At 48.1% G+C, this 19,385-nt stretch overlaps 1 protein-coding gene across 1 annotated transcript; it reads right to left on the bottom strand.

The window, feature by feature from the left end:
• Window positions 1-563: 563 nt before the first annotated feature.
• LOC146555178 (uncharacterized) lies at window positions 564-16,724 on the bottom strand. The gene is made up of 7 exons (XM_085252822.1): window positions 16,652-16,724; window positions 9,790-9,997; window positions 8,131-9,126; window positions 5,867-7,599; window positions 3,764-4,201; window positions 1,607-1,999; window positions 564-658 (listed from the first exon to the last, which is right to left on the bottom strand). Exons 1-7 carry the CDS (start codon window positions 16,722-16,724, stop codon window positions 564-566), a joined length of 3,936 nt encoding a protein of 1,311 aa, XP_085108948.1.
• Window positions 16,725-19,385: the final 2,661 nt, after the last annotated feature.

Below are 19,385 nucleotides of genomic sequence, written 5' to 3'. Positions count from 1 at the left end.
TCATAACATTATACAAAACAAATATACTGCCATAGCTTTCTTTATTCCCCTTGCCATCAATGGGATATTTTCAAAGCAAAAAAACTAATCCCATCATACTGTCTGTTGAAAACTTTATCATGGTCATAGTTGTAATCCTTTGGCTTTTTTTGGTGTAATTACAGTGACTAGTTTTAGAAATGCTGTCAGTGAATCACATATAACAAAAATCCCAAGTAACTAGTTTGGTTGTCTATTTCTGTATGTATATTTCTGTTCCTATTATTGCACTATTACATTTTTTCAAGACATTTGTATAATGAGTTTAATAAATAGATAAATATATTTGTGGGTAAATATTAAATAGATATTACACTTTATAAGTCACAAGGGTAATTGTTTGTTAAATAGTTATCCATGCTAAGGTTTACCCAGCAGGTTTAACCTTTTACTTACATCTGAAGTGAATGAAACTTAAATCCCAACTAAACAGGAAAAGAAGAAGTAAACAGTAAGATAAAACAAAAAAATCATCCTTTCACAGTTTTAGTGTTTTTATGGGGTTTCCATCCATGATTTACCATTTAATAGATGGTAAAGACAAAGAGTGCCACTAATAGAGGGATTACATTCATTCTGACAGAGGATGCGTGACTTGTTGTCGTCGTGGATGTTATAGCTGTTGAAGGCATTTTAGTGGTTGTTGTTGCAGCTGTTGTCATGGTTGGAGCAGCTGTTGGTGGTGGTGGAGCTGCAGTTATTGTTGTTGGAGCAGCAGTCTTTGTGGTTGGAGCAACTGTTGTTGTTGTTGGAGCAGCAGTTGTAGTGGTTGGAGCAGCTGTTGTTGTTGTTGTTGCCACTGTAGTTGTGATTGGAGCAGCTGTTGTCATGGTTGGAGTAGCTGTTGTTGCTGGAGCTGCTGTGGTTGTTGTTGGAGCAGCAGTTGTTATGGTTGGAGCAACTGTTGTTGTTGTTTTTGTTGTAGCAACTGTTATGGTTGGAGCAACTGTTGTTGTTGTTGTTGTTGTAGCAGCTGTTGTTGTTGTTGCCACTGTAGTTGTGATTGGAGCAGCTGTTGTTGTGGTTGGTGCCACAGTTGTTGTGGTTGTAGCAGCTGTTGTTGTGGTTGGGGTAGCTGTTGTAGGAGCAGCAGCTGATGTTGTGGTAGCAGCAGTTGTTGTGGTTGGAACGGTTGCTGTTTGAGCAGCAGTTGTTGTGGTTGGAGCAACTGTTGTTGTGGTTGGGGCGGCAGTTGTTGTGGTTGGAGCGCCTGTTGTTGTGGTTGGAGACGCAGTTGTTGTGGTTGGAGCAGCTGTGGTTGTTGTTGGAGCAGCCGTGGTTGTGGTTGGAGCAGCTGTGGTTGTGGTTGGAGCAGCAGTTGTTGTTGTTTGAGCGGCAGTTGTTGTGGTTGGAGCGGCAGTTGTAGTTGTTGGTGAAACTGTTGTTGTGGTTGGAGCAGCAGTTGTTGTGGTTGGAGCAGCAGTTATAGTGGTTGAAGCGGTTGTTGTTGTGGTTGGAGCGGCAGTTGTAGTTGTTGGAGCAGCTGTGGTTGTGGTTGGAGCAGCAGTTGTTGTGGTTGGAGCAACTGTTGTTGTGGTTGGGGCGGCAGTTGTTGTGGTTGGAGCGCCTGTTGTTGTGGTTGGAGACGCAGTTGTTGTGGTTGGAGCAGCTGTGGTTGTTGTTGGAGCAGCCGTGGTTGTGGTTGGAGCAGCTGTGGTTGTGGTTGGAGCAGCAGTTGTTGTTGTTGTAGCAGCTGTTGTTGTGGTTGGAGCAGCAATTGTTGTTGTTGGAGCAGCAGTTGTTGTGGTCGGAGCAGCAGTTGTGGTTGGAGCAACTGTTGTTGTGGTTGGAGCAACTGTTGTTGTGGTTGGTGCCGCAGTTGTTGTGGTTGGAGCAGCTGTTGTTGTGGTTGGAGCAGCTGTTGTTGTGGTTGGAGCAGCTGTTGTTGTTGGAGCAGCCGTGGTTGTTGTTGTAGCAGCAGTTGTTGTGGTTGGTGCCGCAGTGGTTGTGGTCGGAGCAGCTGTTGTTGTGGTCGGAGCAGCTGTTGTTGTGGTTGGAGCAGCTGTTGTTGTGGTTGGAGCGGCAGTTGTTGTGGTTGCAGCAGCTTTTGTTGTTGTTGGAGCAGCAGTTGTGGTTGGAGCAGCTGTGGTTGTTGTTGGAGCGGCAGTTGTTGTGGTTGGAGCGGCTGTTGTTGTGGTTGGAGCGGCAGTTGGTGTTGTTGGAGCGGCAGTTGTTGTGGTTGGTGCCGCAGTTGTTGTGGTTGGAGCAGCTGTTGTTGTGGTTGGAGCAGCTGTGGTTGTTGTTGGAGCAGCTGTGGTTGTTGTGGTTGGAGCAACTGTTGCTGTGGTTGGAGCAGCAATTGTTGTTGTTGGAGCAGCAGTTGTTGTGGTTGGAGCAGCAGTTGTTGTGGTTGGAGCAGCTGTGGTTGCCGTGGTTGGAGCAGCTGTGGTTGCCGTGGTTGGAGCGACAGTTGTTGTTGTTGTAGCAGCTGTTGTTGTTGTTGTAGCAGCTGTTGTTGTGGTTGGAGCAGCAATTGTTGTTGTTGGAGCAGCAGTTGTTGTGGTTGGAGCAGCTGTGGTTGTTGTTGGAGCAGCCGTGGTTGTGGTTGGAGCAGCTGTGGTTGCCGTGGTTGGAGCAGCTGTGGTTGTTGTGGTTGGAGCAGCTGTTGTTGTTGTTGTAGCAGCTGTTGTTGTGGTTGGAGCAGCAATTGTTGTTGTTGGAGCAGCAGTTGTTGTGGTCGGAGCAGCAGTTGTGGTTGGAGCAGCAGTTGTTGTTGGAGCGGCAGTTGTTGTGGTTTGTGCCGCAGTTGTGGTTGGAGCAGCTGTTGTTGTGGTTGGAGCAGCTGTTGTTGTTGGAGCAGCAGTTGTTGTTGTTGGAGCAGCAGTTGTTGTGGTTGGAGCAGCAGTTGTGGTTGGTGCCGCAGTTGTTGTGGTTGGAGCAGCTGTTGTTGTGGTTGGAGCGGCAGTTGTTGTGGTTGGAGCGGCAGTTGTTGTGGTTGGAGCAGCTGTGGTTGTTGTGGTTGGAGCAGCTGTTGTTGTTGTTGGAGCGGCAGTTGTTGTGGTTGGTGCCGCAGTTGTTGTGGTTGGAGCGGCTGTTGTTGTGGTTGGAGCGGCTGTTGTTGTTGTTGGAGCAGCAGTTGTGGTTGGACCAACTGTTGTTGTGGTTGGAGCAGCAGTTGTTGTGGTTGGTGCCGCAGTTGTTGTGGTTGGAGCAGCTGTTGTTGTGGTTGGAGCAGTTGTGGTTGTTGTTGGAGCAGCAGTTATAGTGGTTGAAGCGGTTGTTGTTGTGGTTGGAGCGGCAGTTGTAGTTGTTGGAGCAACTGTTGTTGTGGTTGGAGCGGCAGTTGTTGTGGTTGGAGCGGTTGTTGTTGTGGTTGGAGCGGCAGTTGTAGTTGATGGAGCAGCTGTTGTTGTTGTTGGAGCAGCAGTTGTTGTGGTTGGAGCAACTGTTGTTGTGGTTGGAGCAGCAGTTGTTGTGGTTGGTGCCGCAGTTGTTGTGGTTGGAGCGGCAGTTGATGTGGTTGGAGCGGCAGTTGTAGTGGTTGGAGCGGCAGTTGTAGTTGTTGGAGCAGCTGTGGTTGTTGTGGTTGGAGCGGCAGTTGTTGTGGTTGGAGCGGCAGTTGTTGTGGTTGGAGCAGCAGTTATAGTGGTTGAAGCGGTTGTTGTTGTGGTTGGAGCGGCAGTTGTAGTTGTTGGAGCAGCTGTGGTTGTGGTTGGAGCAGCAGTTGTTGTGGTTGGAGCAACTGTTGTTGTGGTTGGGGCGGCAGTTGTTGTGGTTGGAGCGCCTGTTGTTGTGGTTGGAGACGCAGTTGTTGTGGTTGGAGCAGCTGTGGTTGTTGTTGGAGCAGCCGTGGTTGTGGTTGGAGCAGCTGTGGTTGTGGTTGGAGCAGCAGTTGTTGTTGTTTGAGCGGCAGTTGTTGTGGTTGGAGCGGCAGTTGTAGTTGTTGGTGAAACTGTTGTTGTGGTTGGAGCAGCAGTTGTTGTGGTTGGAGCAGCAGTTATAGTGGTTGAAGCGGTTGTTGTTGTGGTTGGAGCGGCAGTTGTAGTTGTTGGAGCAGCTGTGGTTGTGGTTGGAGCAGCTGTTGTTGTTGGAGCAGCAGTTGTTGTGGTTGGAGCAGCCGTGGTTGTTGTTGTAGCAGCAGTTGTTGTGGTTGGTGCCGCAGTGGTTGTGGTCGGAGCAGCTGTTGTTGTGGTTGGAGCAGCTGTTGTTGTGGTTGGAGCAGCTGTTGTTGTGGTTGGAGCGGCAGTTGTTGTGGTTGCAGCAGCTTTTGTTGTTGTTGGAGCAGCAGTTGTGGTTGGAGCAGCTGTGGTTGTTGTTGGAGCGGCAGTTGTTGTGGTTGGAGCGGCTGTTGTTGTGGTTGGAGCGGCAGTTGGTGTTGTTGGAGCGGCAGTTGTTGTGGTTGGTGCCGCAGTTGTTGTGGTTGGAGCAGCTGTTGTTGTGGTTGGAGCAGCTGTGGTTGTTGTTGGAGCAGCTGTGGTTGTTGTGGTTGGAGCAACTGTTGTTGTGGTTGGAGCAGCAATTGTTGTTGTTGGAGCAGCAGTTGTTGTGGTTGGAGCAGCAGTTGTTGTGGTTGGAGCAGCTGTGGTTGCCGTGGTTGGAGCAGCTGTGGTTGCCGTGGTTGGAGCGACAGTTGTTGTTGTTGTAGCAGCTGTTGTTGTTGTTGTAGCAGCTGTTGTTGTGGTTGGAGCAGCAATTGTTGTTGTTGGAGCAGCAGTTGTTGTGGTTGGAGCAGCTGTGGTTGTTGTTGGAGCAGCCGTGGTTGTGGTTGGAGCAGCTGTGGTTGCCGTGGTTGGAGCAGCTGTGGTTGTTGTGGTTGGAGCAGCTGTTGTTGTTGTTGTAGCAGCTGTTGTTGTGGTTGGAGCAGCAATTGTTGTTGTTGGAGCAGCAGTTGTTGTGGTCGGAGCAGCAGTTGTGGTTGGAGCAGCAGTTGTTGTTGGAGCGGCAGTTGTTGTGGTTTGTGCCGCAGTTGTGGTTGGAGCAGCTGTTGTTGTGGTTGGAGCAGCTGCTGTTGTTGGAGCAGCAGTTGTTGTTGTTGGAGCAGCAGTTGTGGTTGGAGCGGCAGTTGTTGTGGTTGGAGCGGCAGTTGTTGTGGTTGGAGCAGCTGTGGTTGTTGTGGTGGGAGCAGCTGTTGTTGTGGTTGGAGCGGCAGTTGTTGTTGTTGGAGCGGCAGTTGTTGTGGTTGGTGCCGCAGTTGTTGTGGTTGGAGCGGCTGTTGTTGTGGTTGGAGCGGCTGTTGTTGTTGTTGGAGCAGCAGTTGTGGTTGGACCAACTGTTGTTGTGGTTGGAGCAGCAGTTGTTGTGGTTGGTGCCGCAGTTGTTGTGGTTGGAGCAGCTGTTGTTGTGGTTGGAGCAGTTGTTGTTGTTGGAGCAGCAGATGTTGTGGTTGGAGCAACTGTTGTTGTTGTTGTAGCAGCGGTTGTTGTGGTTGGTGCCGCAGTGGTTGTGGTCGGAGCAGCTGTTGTTGTGGTTGGAGCGACAGTTGTTGTTGTTGGAGCGGCAGTTGTTGTGGTTTGTGCCGCAGTTGTTGTGGTTGGAGCAGCTGTTGTTGTGGTTGGAGCGGCAGTTGTTGTTGTTGGTGCCGCAGTTGTTGTGGTTGGAGCAGCTGTTGTTGTGGTTGGAGCAGTTGTTGTTGTTGGAGCAGCAGATGTTGTGGTTGGAGCAACTGTTGTTGTTGTTGTAGCAGCGGTTGTTGTGGTTGGTGCCGCAGTGGTTGTGGTCGGAGCAGCTGTTGTTGTGGTTGGAGCGACAGTTGTTGTTGTTGGAGCGGCTGTTGTTGTGGTTGGAGCGGCAGTTGTTGTTGTTGGAGCGGCAGTTGTTGTGGTTGGTGCCGCAGTTGTTGTGGTTGGAGCGGCTGTTGTTGTGGTTGGAGCGGCTGTTGTTGTTGGACCAGCAGTTGTGGTTGGAGCAACTGTTGTTGTGGTTGGAGCAGCAGTTGTTGTGGTTGGTGCCGCAGTTGTTGTGGTTGGAGCGGCTGTTGTTGTGGTTGGAGCGGCTGTTGTTGTGGTTGGAGCAACTGTTGTTGTTGTTGTAGCAGCGGTTGTTGTCGTTGGTGCCGCAGTGGTTGTGGTCGGAGCAGCTGTTGTTGTGGTTGGAGCGACAGTTGTTGTGGTTGGAGCGGCAGTTGTTGTGGTTGGAGCGACAGTTGTTGTTGTTGGAGCGGCAGTTGTTGTGGTTGGAGCGGCAGTTGTTGTGGTTGGAGCTGCAGTTGTTGTGGTTGGAGCGGCAGTTGTTGTGGTTGGAGCGGCTGTTGTTGTGGTTGGAGCGGCAGTTGTTGTTGTTGGAGCGGCAGTTGTTGTGGTCGGAGCAACTGTTGTTGTTGTTGTAGCAGCGGTTGTTGTGGTTGGTGCCGCAGTGGTTGTGGTCGGAGCAGCTGTTGTTGTGGTTGGAGCGACAGTTGTTGTTGTTGGAGCGGCAGTTGTTGTGGTTTGTGCCGCAGTTGTTGTGGTTGGAGCAGCTGTTGTTGTGGTTGGAGCGGCAGTTGTTGTTGTTGGTGCCGCAGTTGTTGTGGTTGGAGCAGCTGTTGTTGTGGTTGGAGCAGTTGTTGTTGTTGGAGCAGCAGATGTTGTGGTTGGAGCAACTGTTGTTGTTGTTGTAGCAGCGGTTGTTGTGGTTGGTGCCGCAGTGGTTGTGGTCGGAGCAGCTGTTGTTGTGGTTGGAGCGACAGTTGTTGTTGTTGGAGCGGCTGTTGTTGTGGTTGGAGCGGCAGTTGTTGTTGTTGGAGCGGCAGTTGTTGTGGTTGGTGCCGCAGTTGTTGTGGTTGGAGCGGCTGTTGTTGTGGTTGGAGCGGCTGTTGTTGTTGGACCAGCAGTTGTGGTTGGAGCAACTGTTGTTGTGGTTGGAGCAGCAGTTGTTGTGGTTGGTGCCGCAGTTGTTGTGGTTGGAGCGGCTGTTGTTGTGGTTGGAGCGGCTGTTGTTGTGGTTGGAGCAACTGTTGTTGTTGTTGTAGCAGCGGTTGTTGTCGTTGGTGCCGCAGTGGTTGTGGTCGGAGCAGCTGTTGTTGTGGTTGGAGCGACAGTTGTTGTGGTTGGAGCGGCAGTTGTTGTGGTTGGAGCGGCAGTTGTTGTTGTTGGAGCGGCAGTTGTTGTGGTTGGAGCGGCAGTTGTTGTGGTTGGAGCTGCAGTTGTTGTGGTTGGAGCGGCAGTTGTTGTGGTTGGAGCGGCTGTTGTTGTGGTTGGAGCAGCAGTTGTTGTTGTTGGAGCAGCAGTTGTGGTTGGTGCCGCAGTTGTTGTGGTTGGAGCAGCTGTTGTTGTGGTTGGAGCGGCAGTTGTTGTGGTTGGAGCAGCTGTGGTTGTTGTGGTTGGAGCAGCTGTTGTTGTGGTTGGAGCGGCAGTTGTTGTTGTTGGAGCGGCAGTTGTTGTGGTTGGTGCCGCAGTTGTTGTGGTTGGAGCGGCTGTTGTTGTGGTTGGAGCGGCTGTTGTTGTTGTTGGAGCAGCAGTTGTGGTTGGACCAACTGTTGTTGTGGTTGGAGCAGCAGTTGTTGTGGTTGGTGCCGCAGTTGTTGTGGTTGGAGCAGCTGTTGTTGTGGTTGGAGCAGTTGTTGTTGTTGGAGCAGCAGATGTTGTGGTTGGAGCAACTGTTGTTGTTGTTGTAGCAGCGGTTGTTGTGGTTGGTGCCGCAGTGGTTGTGGTCGGAGCAGCTGTTGTTGTGGTTGGAGCGACAGTTGTTGTTGTTGGAGCGGCAGTTGTTGTGGTTTGTGCCGCAGTTGTTGTGGTTGGAGCGGCTGTTGTTGTGGTTGGAGCGGCAGTTGTTGTTGTTGGAGCGGCAGTTGTTGTGGTCGGAGCAGCAGTTGTGGTTGGAGCAGCAGTTGTTGTTGGAGCGGCAGTTGTTGTGGTTTGTGCTGCAGTTGTGGTTGGAGCAGCTGTTGTTGTGGTTGGAGCAGCAGTTGTGGTTGGTGCCGCAGTTGTTGTGGTTGGAGCAGCTGTTGTTGTGGTTGGAGCGGCAGTTGTTGTGGTTGGTGCAGCTGTGGTTGTTGTGGTTGGAGCAGCTGTTGTTGTGGTTGGAGCGGCAGTTGTTGTTGTTGGAGCAGCCGTTGTGGTTGGACCAACTGTTGTTGTGGTTGGAGCAGCAGTTGTTGTGGTTGGTGCCGCAGTTGTTGTGGTTGGAGCAGCTGTTGTTGTGGTTGGAGCAGTTGTTGTTGTTGGAGCAGCAGATGTTGTGGTTGGAGCAACTGTTGTTGTTGTTGTAGCAGCGGTTGTTGTGGTTGGTGCCGCAGTGGTTGTGGTCGGAGCAGCTGTTGTTGTGGTTGGAGCGACAGTTGTTGTTGTTGGAGCGGCAGTTGTTGTGGTTTGTGCCGCAGTTGTTGTGGTTGGAGCAGCTGTTGTTGTGGTTGGAGCGGCAGTTGTTGTTGTTGGTGCCGCAGTTGTTGTGGTTGGAGCAGCTGTTGTTGTGGTTGGAGCAGTTGTTGTTGTTGGAGCAGCAGATGTTGTGGTTGGAGCAACTGTTGTTGTTGTTGTAGCAGCGGTTGTTGTGGTTGGTGCCGCAGTGGTTGTGGTCGGAGCAGCTGTTGTTGTGGTTGGAGCGACAGTTGTTGTTGTTGGAGCGGCTGTTGTTGTGGTTGGAGCGGCAGTTGTTGTTGTTGGAGCGGCAGTTGTTGTGGTTGGTGCCGCAGTTGTTGTGGTTGGAGCGGCTGTTGTTGTGGTTGGAGCGGCTGTTGTTGTTGGACCAGCAGTTGTGGTTGGAGCAACTGTTGTTGTGGTTGGAGCAGCAGTTGTTGTGGTTGGTGCCGCAGTTGTTGTGGTTGGAGCGGCTGTTGTTGTGGTTGGAGCGGCTGGTGTTGTGGTTGGAGCAACTGTTGTTGTTGTTGTAGCAGCGGTTGTTGTGGTTGGTGCCGCAGTGGTTGTGGTCGGAGCAGCTGTTGTTGTGGTTGGAGCGACAGTTGTTGTTGTTGGAGCGGCAGTTGTTGTGGTTGGAGCGACAGTTGTTGTTGTTGGAGCGGCAGTTGTTGTGGTTGGAGCGGCAGTTGTTGTGGTCGGAGCGACAGTTGTTGTTGTTGGAGCGGCAGGTGTTGTGGTTGGAGCGACAGTTGTTGTTGTTGGAGCGGCAGTTGTTGTGGTTGGAGCGGCAGTTGTTGTGGTTGGAGCAGCTGTTGTTGTGGTTGGAGCAGCTGTTGTTGTGGTTGGAGCAGCTGTGGTTGTTGTTGGAGCGGCAGTTGTTGTTGTTGGAGCGGCAGTTGTTGTGGTTGGTGCCGCAGTTGTTGTGGTTGGAGCAGCTGTTGTTGTGGTTGGAGCAGCAGCTGTGGTTGTTGTGGTTGGAGCAGCTGTGGTTGTTGTGGTTGGAGCAGCTGTGGTTGTTGTGGGAGCAGCTGTGGTTGTTGTGGTTGGAGCAGCTGTGGTTGTTGTTGGAGCGGCAGTTGTTGTGGTTGGAGCGGCAGTTGTTGTGGTTGGAGCGGCTGTTGTTGTGGTTGGAGCGGCTGTTGTTGTGGTTGGAGCGGCAGTTGTTGTTGTTGGAGCGGCAGTTGTTGTGGTTGGTGCCGCAGTTGTTGTGGTTGGAGCGGCTGTTGTTGTGGTTGGAGCGGCTGTTGTTGTTGTTGTTGGAGCAGCAGTTGTGGTTGGAGCAACTGTTGTTGTGGTTGGAGCAGCAGTTGTTGTGGTTGGTGCCGCAGTTGTTGTGGTTGGAGCAGCTGTTGTTGTGGTTGGAGCAGTTGTTGTTGTTGGAGCAGCAGATGTTGTGGTTGGAGCAACTGTTGTTGTGGTTGGAGCAACTGTTGTTGTGGTTGGAGCAGCAGTTGTTGTGGTTGGTGCCGCAGTTATTGTGGTTGGAGCAGCTGTTGTTGTGGTTGGAGCAGTTGTTGTTGTGGTTGGAGCAGCAGATGTTGTGGTTGGAGCAACTGTTGTTGTTGTTGTAGCAGCGGTTGTTGTGGTTGGTGCCGCAGTGGTTGTGGTCGGAGCAGCTGTTGTTGTGGTTGGAGCAGCTGTTGTTGTGGTTGGAGCGGCAGTTGTTGTGGTTGGAGCAGCTGTTGTTGTGGTTGGAGCAGCTGTGGTTGTTGTGGTTGGAGCGGCAGTTGTTGTGGTTGGAGCGGCTGTTGTTGTGGTTAGAGCAACTGTTGTTGTTGTTAGAGCGGCTGTTGTCGTGGTTGGAGCTGCAGTTGTTGTTGTTGGAGCGGCAGTTGTTGTGGTTGGTGCCGCAGTTGTTGTGGTTGGAGCAGCTGTTGTTGTGGTTGGAGCAGCAGCTGTGGTTGTTGTGGTTGGAGCAGCTGTGGTTGTTGTGGTTGGAGCAGCTGTGGTTGTTGTGGGAGCAGCTGTGGTTGTTGTGGTTGGAGCAGCTGTGGTTGTTGTGGTTGGAGTGGCAGTTGTTGTTGTTGGAGCGGCAGTTGTTGTGGTTGGTGCCGCAGTTGTTGTGGTTGGAGCAGCTGTTGTTGTGGTTGGAGCGGCAGTTGTTGTGGTTGGAGCGGCTGTTGTTGTGGTTGGAGCGGCAGTTGTTGTTGTTGGAGCGGCAGTTGTTGTGGTTGGAGCGGCTGTTGTTGTGGTTGTAGCAGCGGTTGTTGTGGTTGGTGCCGCAGTGGTTGTGGTCGGAGCAGCTGTTGTTGTGGTTGGAGCAGCTGTTGTTGTGGTTGGAGCGGCAGTTGTTGTGGTTGGAGCAGCTGTTGTTGTGGTTGGAGCAGCTGTGGTTGTTGTGGTTGGAGCGGCAGTTGTTGTGGTTGGAGCGGCAGTTGTTGTGGTTGGAGTGGCAGTTGTTGTTGTTGGAGCGGCAGTTGTTGTGGTTGGTGCCGCAGTTGTTGTGGTTGGAGCGGCTGTTGTTGTGGTTGGAGCGGCAGTTGTTGTGGTTGGAGCGGCTGTTGTTGTGGTTGGAGCGGCAGTTGTTGTTGTTGGAGCGGCAGTTGTTGTGGTTGGAGCGGCTGTTGTTGTGGTTGGAGCGGCAGTTGTTGTTGTTGGAGCGGCAGTTGTTGTGGTTGGAGCGGCAGTTGTTGTGGTTGGAGCGGCTGTTGTTGTGGTTGGAGCGGCAGTTGTTGTTGTTGGAGCGGCAGTTGTTGTGGTTGGTGCCGCAGTTGTTGTGGTTGGACCGGCAGTTGTTGTTGTTGGAGCGGCTGTTGTTGTACTTGGAGCAGCTGTGGTTGTTGTTGGAGCGGCAGTTGTTGTTGTTGGAGCGGCAGTTGTTGTGGTTGGTGCCGGAGATGTTGTGGTTGGAGCAGCTGTTGTTGTGGTTGGAGCGGCAGTTGTTGTCGTTGGAGCGGCTGTTGTTGTCGTTGGAGCGGCTGTTGTTGTGGTTGGAGCGGCAGTTGTTGTTGTTGGAGCGGCAGTTGTTGTTGTTGGAGCAGCTGTGGTTGTTGTTGGAGCGGCAGTTGTTGTGGTTGGTGCCGCAGTTGTTGTGGTTGGAGCGGCTGTTGTTGTGGTTGGAGCGGCTGTTGTTGTGGTTGGAGCGGCTGTTGTTGTGGTTGGAGCGGTAGTTGTTGTGGTTTGTGCCGCAGTTGTTGTGGTTGGAGCAGCTGTTGTTGTGGTTGGAGCGGCAGTTGTTGTTGTTGGAGCGGCAGTTGTTGTGGTTGGTGCCGCAGTTGTTGTGGTTGGAGCGGCTGTTGTTGTGGTTGGAGCGGCTGTTGTTGTTGTTGTTGGAGCAGCAGTTGTGGTTGGAGCAACTGTTGTTGTGGTTGGAGCAGCAGTTGTTGTGGTTGGTGCCGCAGTTGTTGTGGTTGGAGCAGCTGTTGTTGTGGTTGGAGCAGTTGTTGTTGTGGTTGGAGCAGCAGATGTTGTGGTTGGAGCAACTGTTGTTGTTGTTGTAGCAGCGGTTGTTGTGGTTGGTGCCGCAGTGGTTGTGGTCGGAGCAGCTGTTGTTGTGGTTGGAGCAGCTGTTGTTGTGGTTGGAGCAGCTGTGGTTGTTGTGGTTGGAGCGGCAGTTGTTGTGGTTGGAGCGGCTGTTGTTGTGGTTAGAGCAACTGTTGTTGTTGTTGGAGCGGCAGTTGTTGTGGTTGGTGCCGCAGTTGTTGTGGTTGGTGCCGCAGATGTTGTGGTTGGAGCAGCTGTTGTTGTGGTTGGAGCAGCTGTTGTTGTGGTTGGAGCAGCTGTAGTTGTTGTGGTTGGAGCAGCTGTGATTGTTGTGGTTGGAGCAACTGTTGTTGTGGTTGTAGCAGCAGTTGTTGTGGTTGGTGCCGCAGTTGTTGTGGTTGGAGCAGCTGTTGTTGTGGTTGGAGCAGTTGTTGTTGTGGTTGGAGCAGCAGATGTTGTGGTTGGAGCAACTGTTGTTGTTGTTGTAGCAGCGGTTGTTGTGGTTGGTGCCGCAGTGGTTGTGGTCGGAGCAGCTGTTGTTGTGGTTGGAGCAGCTGTTGTTGTGGTTGGAGCAGCTGTGGTTGTTGTGGTTGGAGCGGCAGTTGTTGTGGTTGGAGCGGCTGTTGTTGTGGTTAGAGCAACTGTTGTTGTTGTTGGAGCGGCAGTTGTTGTGGTTGGTGCCGCAGTTGTTGTGGTTGGTGCCGCAGATGTTGTGGTTGGAGCAGCTGTTGTTGTGGTTGGAGCAGCTGTTGTTGTGGTTGGAGCAGCTGTAGTTGTTGTGGTTGGAGCAGCTGTGATTGTTGTGGGAGCAGCTGTGGTTGTTGTGGTTGGAGCAGCTGTGGTTGTTGAGGTTGGAGTGGCAGTTGTTGTTGTTGGAGCGGCAGTTGTTGTGGTTGGTGCAACTGTTGTTGTGGTTGGAGCAGCTGTTGTTGTGGTTGGAGCGGCAGTTGTTGTCGTTGGAGCGGCTGTTGTTGTCGTTGGAGCGGCTGTTGTTGTGGTTGGAGCGGCAGTTGTTGTCGTTGGAGCGGCAGTTGTTGTTGTTGGAGCGGCAGTTGTTGTGGTTAGAGCAACTGTTGTTGTTGTTAGAGCGGCTGTTGTCGTGGTTGGAGCTGCAGTTGTTGTGGTTGGAGCAGCTGTTGTTGTGGTTGGAGCAGCTGTGGTTGTTGTTGGAGCGGCAGTTGTTGTTGTTGGAGCGGCAGTTGTTGTGGTTGGTGCCGCAGATGTTGTGGTTGGAGCAGCTGTTGTTGTGGTTGGAGCAGCTGTTGTTGTGGTTGGAGCAGCTGTGGTTGTTGTGGTTGGAGCAGCTGTGATTGTTGTGGGAGCAGTTGTGGTTGTTGTGGTTGGAGCAGCTGTGGTTGTTGAGGTTGGAGCGGCAGTTGTTGTTGTTGCAGCGGCAGTTGTTGTGGTTGGTGCAACTGTTGTTGTGGTTGGAGCAGCTGTTGTTGTGGTTGGAGCGGCAGTTGTTGTCGTTGGAGCGGCTGTTGTTGTGGTTGGAGCGGCTGTTGTGGTTGGAGCGGCAGTTGTTGTTGTTGGAGCGGCAGTTGTTGTTGTTGGAGCGGCTGTGGTTGTTGTTGGAGCGGCAGTTGTTGTGGTTGGTGCCGCAGTTGTTGTGGTTGGAGCGGCTGTTGTTGTGGTTGGAGCGGCTGTTGTTGTAGTTGGAGCAGCTGTTGTTGTGGTTGGAGCGGCAGTTGTTGTGGTTGGAGCAGCAGTTGTTGTGGTTGGAGCGGCTGTTGTTGTGGTTGGAGCGGCAGTTGTTGTGGTTGGAGCTGCAGTTGTTGTGGTTGGAGCGGCAGTTGTTGTGGTTGGAGCGGCAGTTGTTGTGGTTGGAGCTGCAGTTGTTGTGGTTGGAGCGGCAGTTGTTGTGGTTGGAGCGGCTGTTGTTGTGGTTGGAGCAGCTGTTGTTGTTGTGGTTGTTGCCACTGTAGTTGTGGTTGGAGCAGCGGTGGTTGTGGTTGGAGCAGCAGTTGTTGTTGTTGGAGCAGCAGTTGTAGTGGTTGGAGCAGCTGTGGTTGTGGTTGGAGCAGCAGTTGTTGTGGTTGGAGTAGCTGTTGTTGTGGTTGGAGCAGCTGTTGTTGTGGTTGGAGCAGCTGTGGTTGTGGTTGGAGCAGCAGTTGTTGTTGTTGTTGTTGTAGCAGCAGTTGTTGTGGTTGGAGCAACTGTCGTTGTTGTTGGAGCGGCAGTTGTTGTGGTTGGAGCGGCTGTTGTTGTTGTTGGAGAAGCAGTTGTTGTGGTTGGAGCGGCTGTTGTTGTGGTTGGAGCAACTGTTGTTGTGGTTGGAGCAGCAATTGTTGTTGTTGGGGCAGCAGTTGTTGTGGTTGGAGCGGCAGTTGTTGTGGTTGGAGCGGCTGTTGTTGTGGTTGGAGCAGCTGTTGTTGTTGTTGGAGCGGCAGTTGTTGTGGTTGGTGCCGCAGTTATAGTGGTTGAATCAACTGTTGTTGTGGTTGGAGCGGCAGTTGTTGTGGTTGGAGCGGCTGTTGTTGTGGTTGGAGCAGCAATTGTTGTTGTTGGGGCAGCTGTGGTTGTGGTTGGAGCAGCAGTTGTAGTGGTTGCAGCAGCTGTTGTTGTTGTTGGAGCAGCAGTTGTGGTTGGAGCGGCTGTGGTTGTTGTTGGAGCGGCTGTGGTTGTTGTTGGAGCGGCAGTTGTTGTGGTTGGAGCGGCAGTTGTTGTGGTTGGAGAAGCAGTTGTTGTGGTTGGAGCGGCTGTTGTTGTGGTTGGAGCGGCAGTTGTTGTGGTTGGAGCTGCAGTTGTTGTGGTTGGAGCGGCAGTTGTTGTGGTTGGAGCGGCTGTTGTTGTGGTTGGAGCAGCTGTTGTTGTTGTGGTTGTTGCCACTGTAGTTGTGGTTGGAGCAGCGGTGGTTGTGGTTGGAGCAGCAGTTGTTGTTGTTGGAGCAGCAGTTGTAGTGGTTGGAGCAGCTGTGGTTGTGGTTGGAGCAGCTGTGGTTGTTATTGGAGCTGCAGTTGTAGTGGTTGGAGCAGCAGTTGTTGTGGTTGGAGCAACTGTTGTTGTGGTTGGAGCAGCTGTTGTTGTTGTGGTTGTTGCCACTGTAGTTGTGGTTGGAGCAGCGGTGGTTGTGGTTGGTGCTGGAGTGGTCGAGGGTGAATTACAGGTTGGTCCTGTTGTTATCGTACCAATGCTGTTCATGAAAGGTAGAGATTTCAAGCTTGAGGCAGCTGCACACAGGTTTGTAGATGCACATCCGTAAGCTGGGAAAGTGCTGGTGCTGTCGGTCACTGCAGATGAAAAATGTTTGTCATGATGTCATTACATATCATATTTAAAGCATTAGTTAAGACATCTTAAAAATAATTTTTCTGATATCCAGTGTTAAATCCTCCCAATTCTTTTATTCTTTGGGCTGAAGGAAGGACAATACTCGGTGTATAAATGTTCAATCAACAATGTTTTATTCCATACAATTCAACATGAGCACAAACCATCCGGATGGGGAGACATGCATGCAGAGGGGCACAGCAAATCTCAAAATGGTGGAGCGTTACCCAAAGCTTTTATAGCCTCTGTTGACACCCACCTAGTCTCAAAAAGCCTAAACTTACATACCCTCTAACTTATCCTATACTGTTGAAACTGTAAATTCTGAACAACTGTCTCAAATTCTGTTAATATTAATACTTTAGTTTTTTGTTATTTGTTATCTTTATTATTATCATTATTATTATTATTGCTGTTGTTGTGGTTATTTTCTTTTAAAATATAACTGCAGACTTATATATGTTCATATAAAGCTGAGGAGCACGAGCCAAAGAATTTCACTACAGGTAAATGTGGCTACACTGTTTATATGTACATGACAATAAAACTTGAAACTCAGACAGCAGTTTTACAGTTAGCCTTTTTTGTGCTCTCTAACTGTTGTGCGCAACACTTATAATGCATGAGGTTAATTTGATGTTCAGAATCTTTCATGTTGACATGTGAATTCTAACCAAAAAATATATAAGAAGACAAACATGCCTGTGTAGTAGCCTGTGACAATCCAAACATGCACTCAGAGTATTATAATTAAAATGGTTTCCTTTTTTATGCACTAACACTCCTGTCACAGCAATTATTATTAAATATATTCTGTTACATTTTATTTAGAGCTTCTTATTATTTTTTAGTCAAAAGAAAATCATGAAGCTACACTGTAGATCAACTGTAGAGTTGTGGGCATTGACCATCATTATTGGATTGCAAATGGTTAGGGAAATGCTTTGTACCTATCTTCAATATCTTTCACATAAAGAGTAATCTAAAATCTGTTTGTGTTCTGTTTGCTGAAACTCAAAATCTCACTGCAGTGACCCGAGAACACCACTAAAGGGTGTAGTTGTTTGTTTAACATTTCTAATGCCACTGGTAAACATTTTTTAATCAGAGAGAAGAACAGAGCCTGATTTTCAGTCAATTTTTATAGTGACTTTCACGTTTATGAAAACATGTAGTTACAATTTCAGAAGCCACTGTGATTCCCTTTTAGTGAATAGTGTACCTACACTGGGTGTTCTATTTTCGTGCGGGGAATACTTGTTAACTAATACATATATATAATTTCATGAACTAATTATCAAATCCTGACCTTCATCTTCAAAGATTTAAGGTACAAAATAAAATGTCTTACACATACTGATGAAATGCTTCATAATGTTGCCACTGACTAATTTTTTAAAAAAAGAATATGTTTTGAATTTATTTTAGGTATAAAAGCCAATTTAAAGATGATCTTTGTTAAAGTATATATGATGAAGACTCACTCATTGATTGAAAGCATTGGTCCTCCACTCCCTGACACTGTATTGGAGTGTCGCACAGAGGGGTGGAACAAATGTTACATAGTCGGCCATTACTTGACTGAGGAGCAGGAGCTGTAAAAGAAAAGAGCATCATTTCATTTCAGAACTGAGAACATTTCAGCAAATATCAGAATATTGTTTCTTATTGCGTCTTTAATAAAACACTTATAGATTTGTACTTACCATCCAGAGTTTGTGAGTTGCAGTTATCTGTGTTGCAGCACGTGGCAGATGCAAGAGCACTTTGAACACCCATGTTAATTGAAAATATCTGAGAGCTCGTAACTGGACACAGGGAGGAAGATGCACATGCCTTGTAGATTTGTGTTGCCGTATTTCCAGATGAAGTAGCTGCAAATTCGAAGTGTATTTTATTAATGTTGATGGAAAGTACACATAATTTCAAAGTCATTGAAATTTACTGAAGTTTATTACATAATATTTGATTTGATATACCTTTAGTCCCACAAGGGGAAATTTCATAATATGAAGAGAAGATTACCTAAAATAGTAGCTGTAACACACATGGTCTCTGAAGAACATGGAAGTAGTGCTGTGCTTGAACACGTCTGATCTGTGCAGGTTTGACACTCAAGGGCTCCAGCTGCAATCAGGAGAGAAACAATAAAAGGATTGAAGTTATAATGAAAAATGAAAGGTTTTAAAATACCCCAGTATACTGGCATAATTAAAGAATCGTTATCTCTTTGATTTCTTTACACTGTTACACAGATTGATAAAATGCAGTTAATCTCTTTAACATGTGTGTGTGTATAAATATTTTTAATAAAGTCGACATGAAACACTACATTAAAGTTAATTTAAGGTTAATCTATTAAGGGTAATTTACACCATGGAGGCCTGCTCTAAAAACCTTCCAACATTTAACAGTTTGTGAAACTATATTTAAAATGTTATAATTTTTATGGCATGTGTAGCACCACCTAGTGTGAGAAAAGAATCTACCGCAATATGAAATCTTAAGGTGGACTTTAACTGCCAGTTATCTCTGGGTTAAACCTGTTTTCCCAATCACAAACAGTTGCTATTCTTGTTGTTGTGATGCGACACCATTGTTTCAAACATTTTGCCTTTATAGAGCCACTGTGATCTGCAAATTATAATGCAGATGTAATATCACTAGACTCATGGCTCACTTGTACTTTTGTTGTTCCTGCTAATCTGTGATGTTGATAAACCAGGTGACCGATCTGTTCAGTGAAATTATTCAGACAGATGCTTTATACTGCTGCAGCAAAACGTTATGTTTTGTTTTGTTTTTTCTTCTGAACTGAAGCTACTTAATGCTTTGCTATATCCAAGATGTATCCAATACAATGTATTGGGATTTATTTTCTGGTTTTTAAAGTGAGCTGCAGCACTCTTCATTTTGGGAAAAGCTCCCCTACGGTAAGATGATTGAGTGGCTCCAAGTTTTTTCCTGTGTCTCTTGCCTGTAGCTCCCCTCTAAAAGCAATCTTGCATCTACATATATTTGCTTATCTGAGTGTAGAACCTAAGAACACGTTCTGATTTTCCTTCACTCCAAACTTGAGAAAAGAGCTGTCCTCCCAGTTAAGGACACTATGAAGAGATACCAGTATCACATTATGCACACTTATATTACAATGAGCATAAAGAATGTAGTTACATAACACCTGTCATAATGCACCAGGAACCAACACTGCTCTTGTTTTCCAATTAGTGAATTTCCTGGAAAGTGTCTTAAATGTTTTCACTTTGTGAATAATATTTCTTAATGCAGAATGATAGAACTTGGTTTAATCCTTGCCAGATTTATGGACAGAAACAGTAAGACATAATATGGCTTATGTCTTTCCTCCTTGGCATTTTTGTTTTAACACACAGAGTGCATTTAGAAGTACCTCCTTTTCCTAACCTGACATTTACCTGACAAATATTCAAGGTTGGGTAGGGGAATCATTTATAAAAAAAATTGAATCAAATTTAATTGAAACCTTTTTTTGTTAATAGGTTATTACTCGCTCCCTCAGCGACCCTACCTGGTCTGCTCATTTCTTTGAGATGTTAGTTTGGGCTCCTCCTGGCAGAACACTGTATATTACTGAAGTGAACTTGCTGGGTCTTTGCATCTAAATTACACCACACTGCTAGCAGATCACCCTGTGAATACTTCACCATAATAATTTGACCTGTGCAGGATAACTGCTCCATAGTCTATACATTAAATCTTATTTTCTTTTATTTACCTGCTGGATAGTTACTGAGTGTAACGCCTTTCCTCCACTTTGTTTAACGACTGAAGTAGAATTTCCTCTATCGATCACTTTATCCCAATCAACTCTAATTAGAAGTTAAAATAATGATCATTCTAAAGAAATTATAATTAACCTTTGGCTGGAAAAGTATAAGTGTAGCTTGAATTGGAAAATAACCACTACCTACTTTCTAGGAAGCATTTTCACAGAAATGTCCACTTCCCAGTTTTGCTCAGCATGAAGTAGAACTTATCCACTCAGTGAAATGATTTGGCGAAAGTAAAAGATTTCCACATCAGTTTGCCAAACAGATTCAGAAACAGAATTTATAAACTAAAACAAAATGTATGGCATATCTTTCTCAGAGCCTCTTGGGTTTTTTTGGTTTGGTTTTTTTTTGTTTGCTTGTTTGCTTTTTAATTGGGTGTATCACACTCATTGATCGGTTTTCTCTACATATATGCTGACAGATATTTGGTTTCCTGATAATGCTTTGAGAGAAAACTTAGTTATGTTTGTGGTGTGATGCTCATGTAGTTACCTAATCTTGTAAACTGTTTGGATGTTCTTGGAAAAGGACATTTAATATCTATATAAAATAAACTTTAAGGTTTTATTTTTCTTTTATTGTAAAATTTAGACTTTAAATGTTTAAATTAAATCCTGAATGATAAGGA

This window comes from Mchenga conophoros, linkage group LG17 (genome assembly GCF_057382185.1).
Source record: "Mchenga conophoros isolate Kocher_MC1m ecotype Shallow Benthic linkage group LG17, M_conophoros_male_GT1.1, whole genome shotgun sequence".
NCBI lineage: Eukaryota > Metazoa > Chordata > Actinopteri > Cichliformes > Cichlidae > Mchenga > Mchenga conophoros.
This window is presented reverse-complemented; position numbering and strand designations above follow the sequence as displayed.

What these genes read in the sequence shown, in the direction of transcription:
- LOC146555178 (XM_085252822.1), bottom strand. Translation starts at nt 16,724, where the DNA reads ATGGGTGTTCAAAGTGCTCTTGCATCTGCCACGTGCTGCAACACAGAT. An exon ending in ACAGTTGCTCCAACCACAAC is followed by an intron (nt 7,600 to 8,130) that starts ATCTGCTGCTCC and finishes TCCGACCACAAC; the next exon opens with CACTGCGGCACCAACCACAA. An exon ending in GTCTCCAACCACAACAACAG is followed by an intron (nt 2,000 to 3,763) that starts GCGCTCCAACCA and finishes CCACAACAACAG; the next exon opens with CTGCTCCGACCACAACCACT.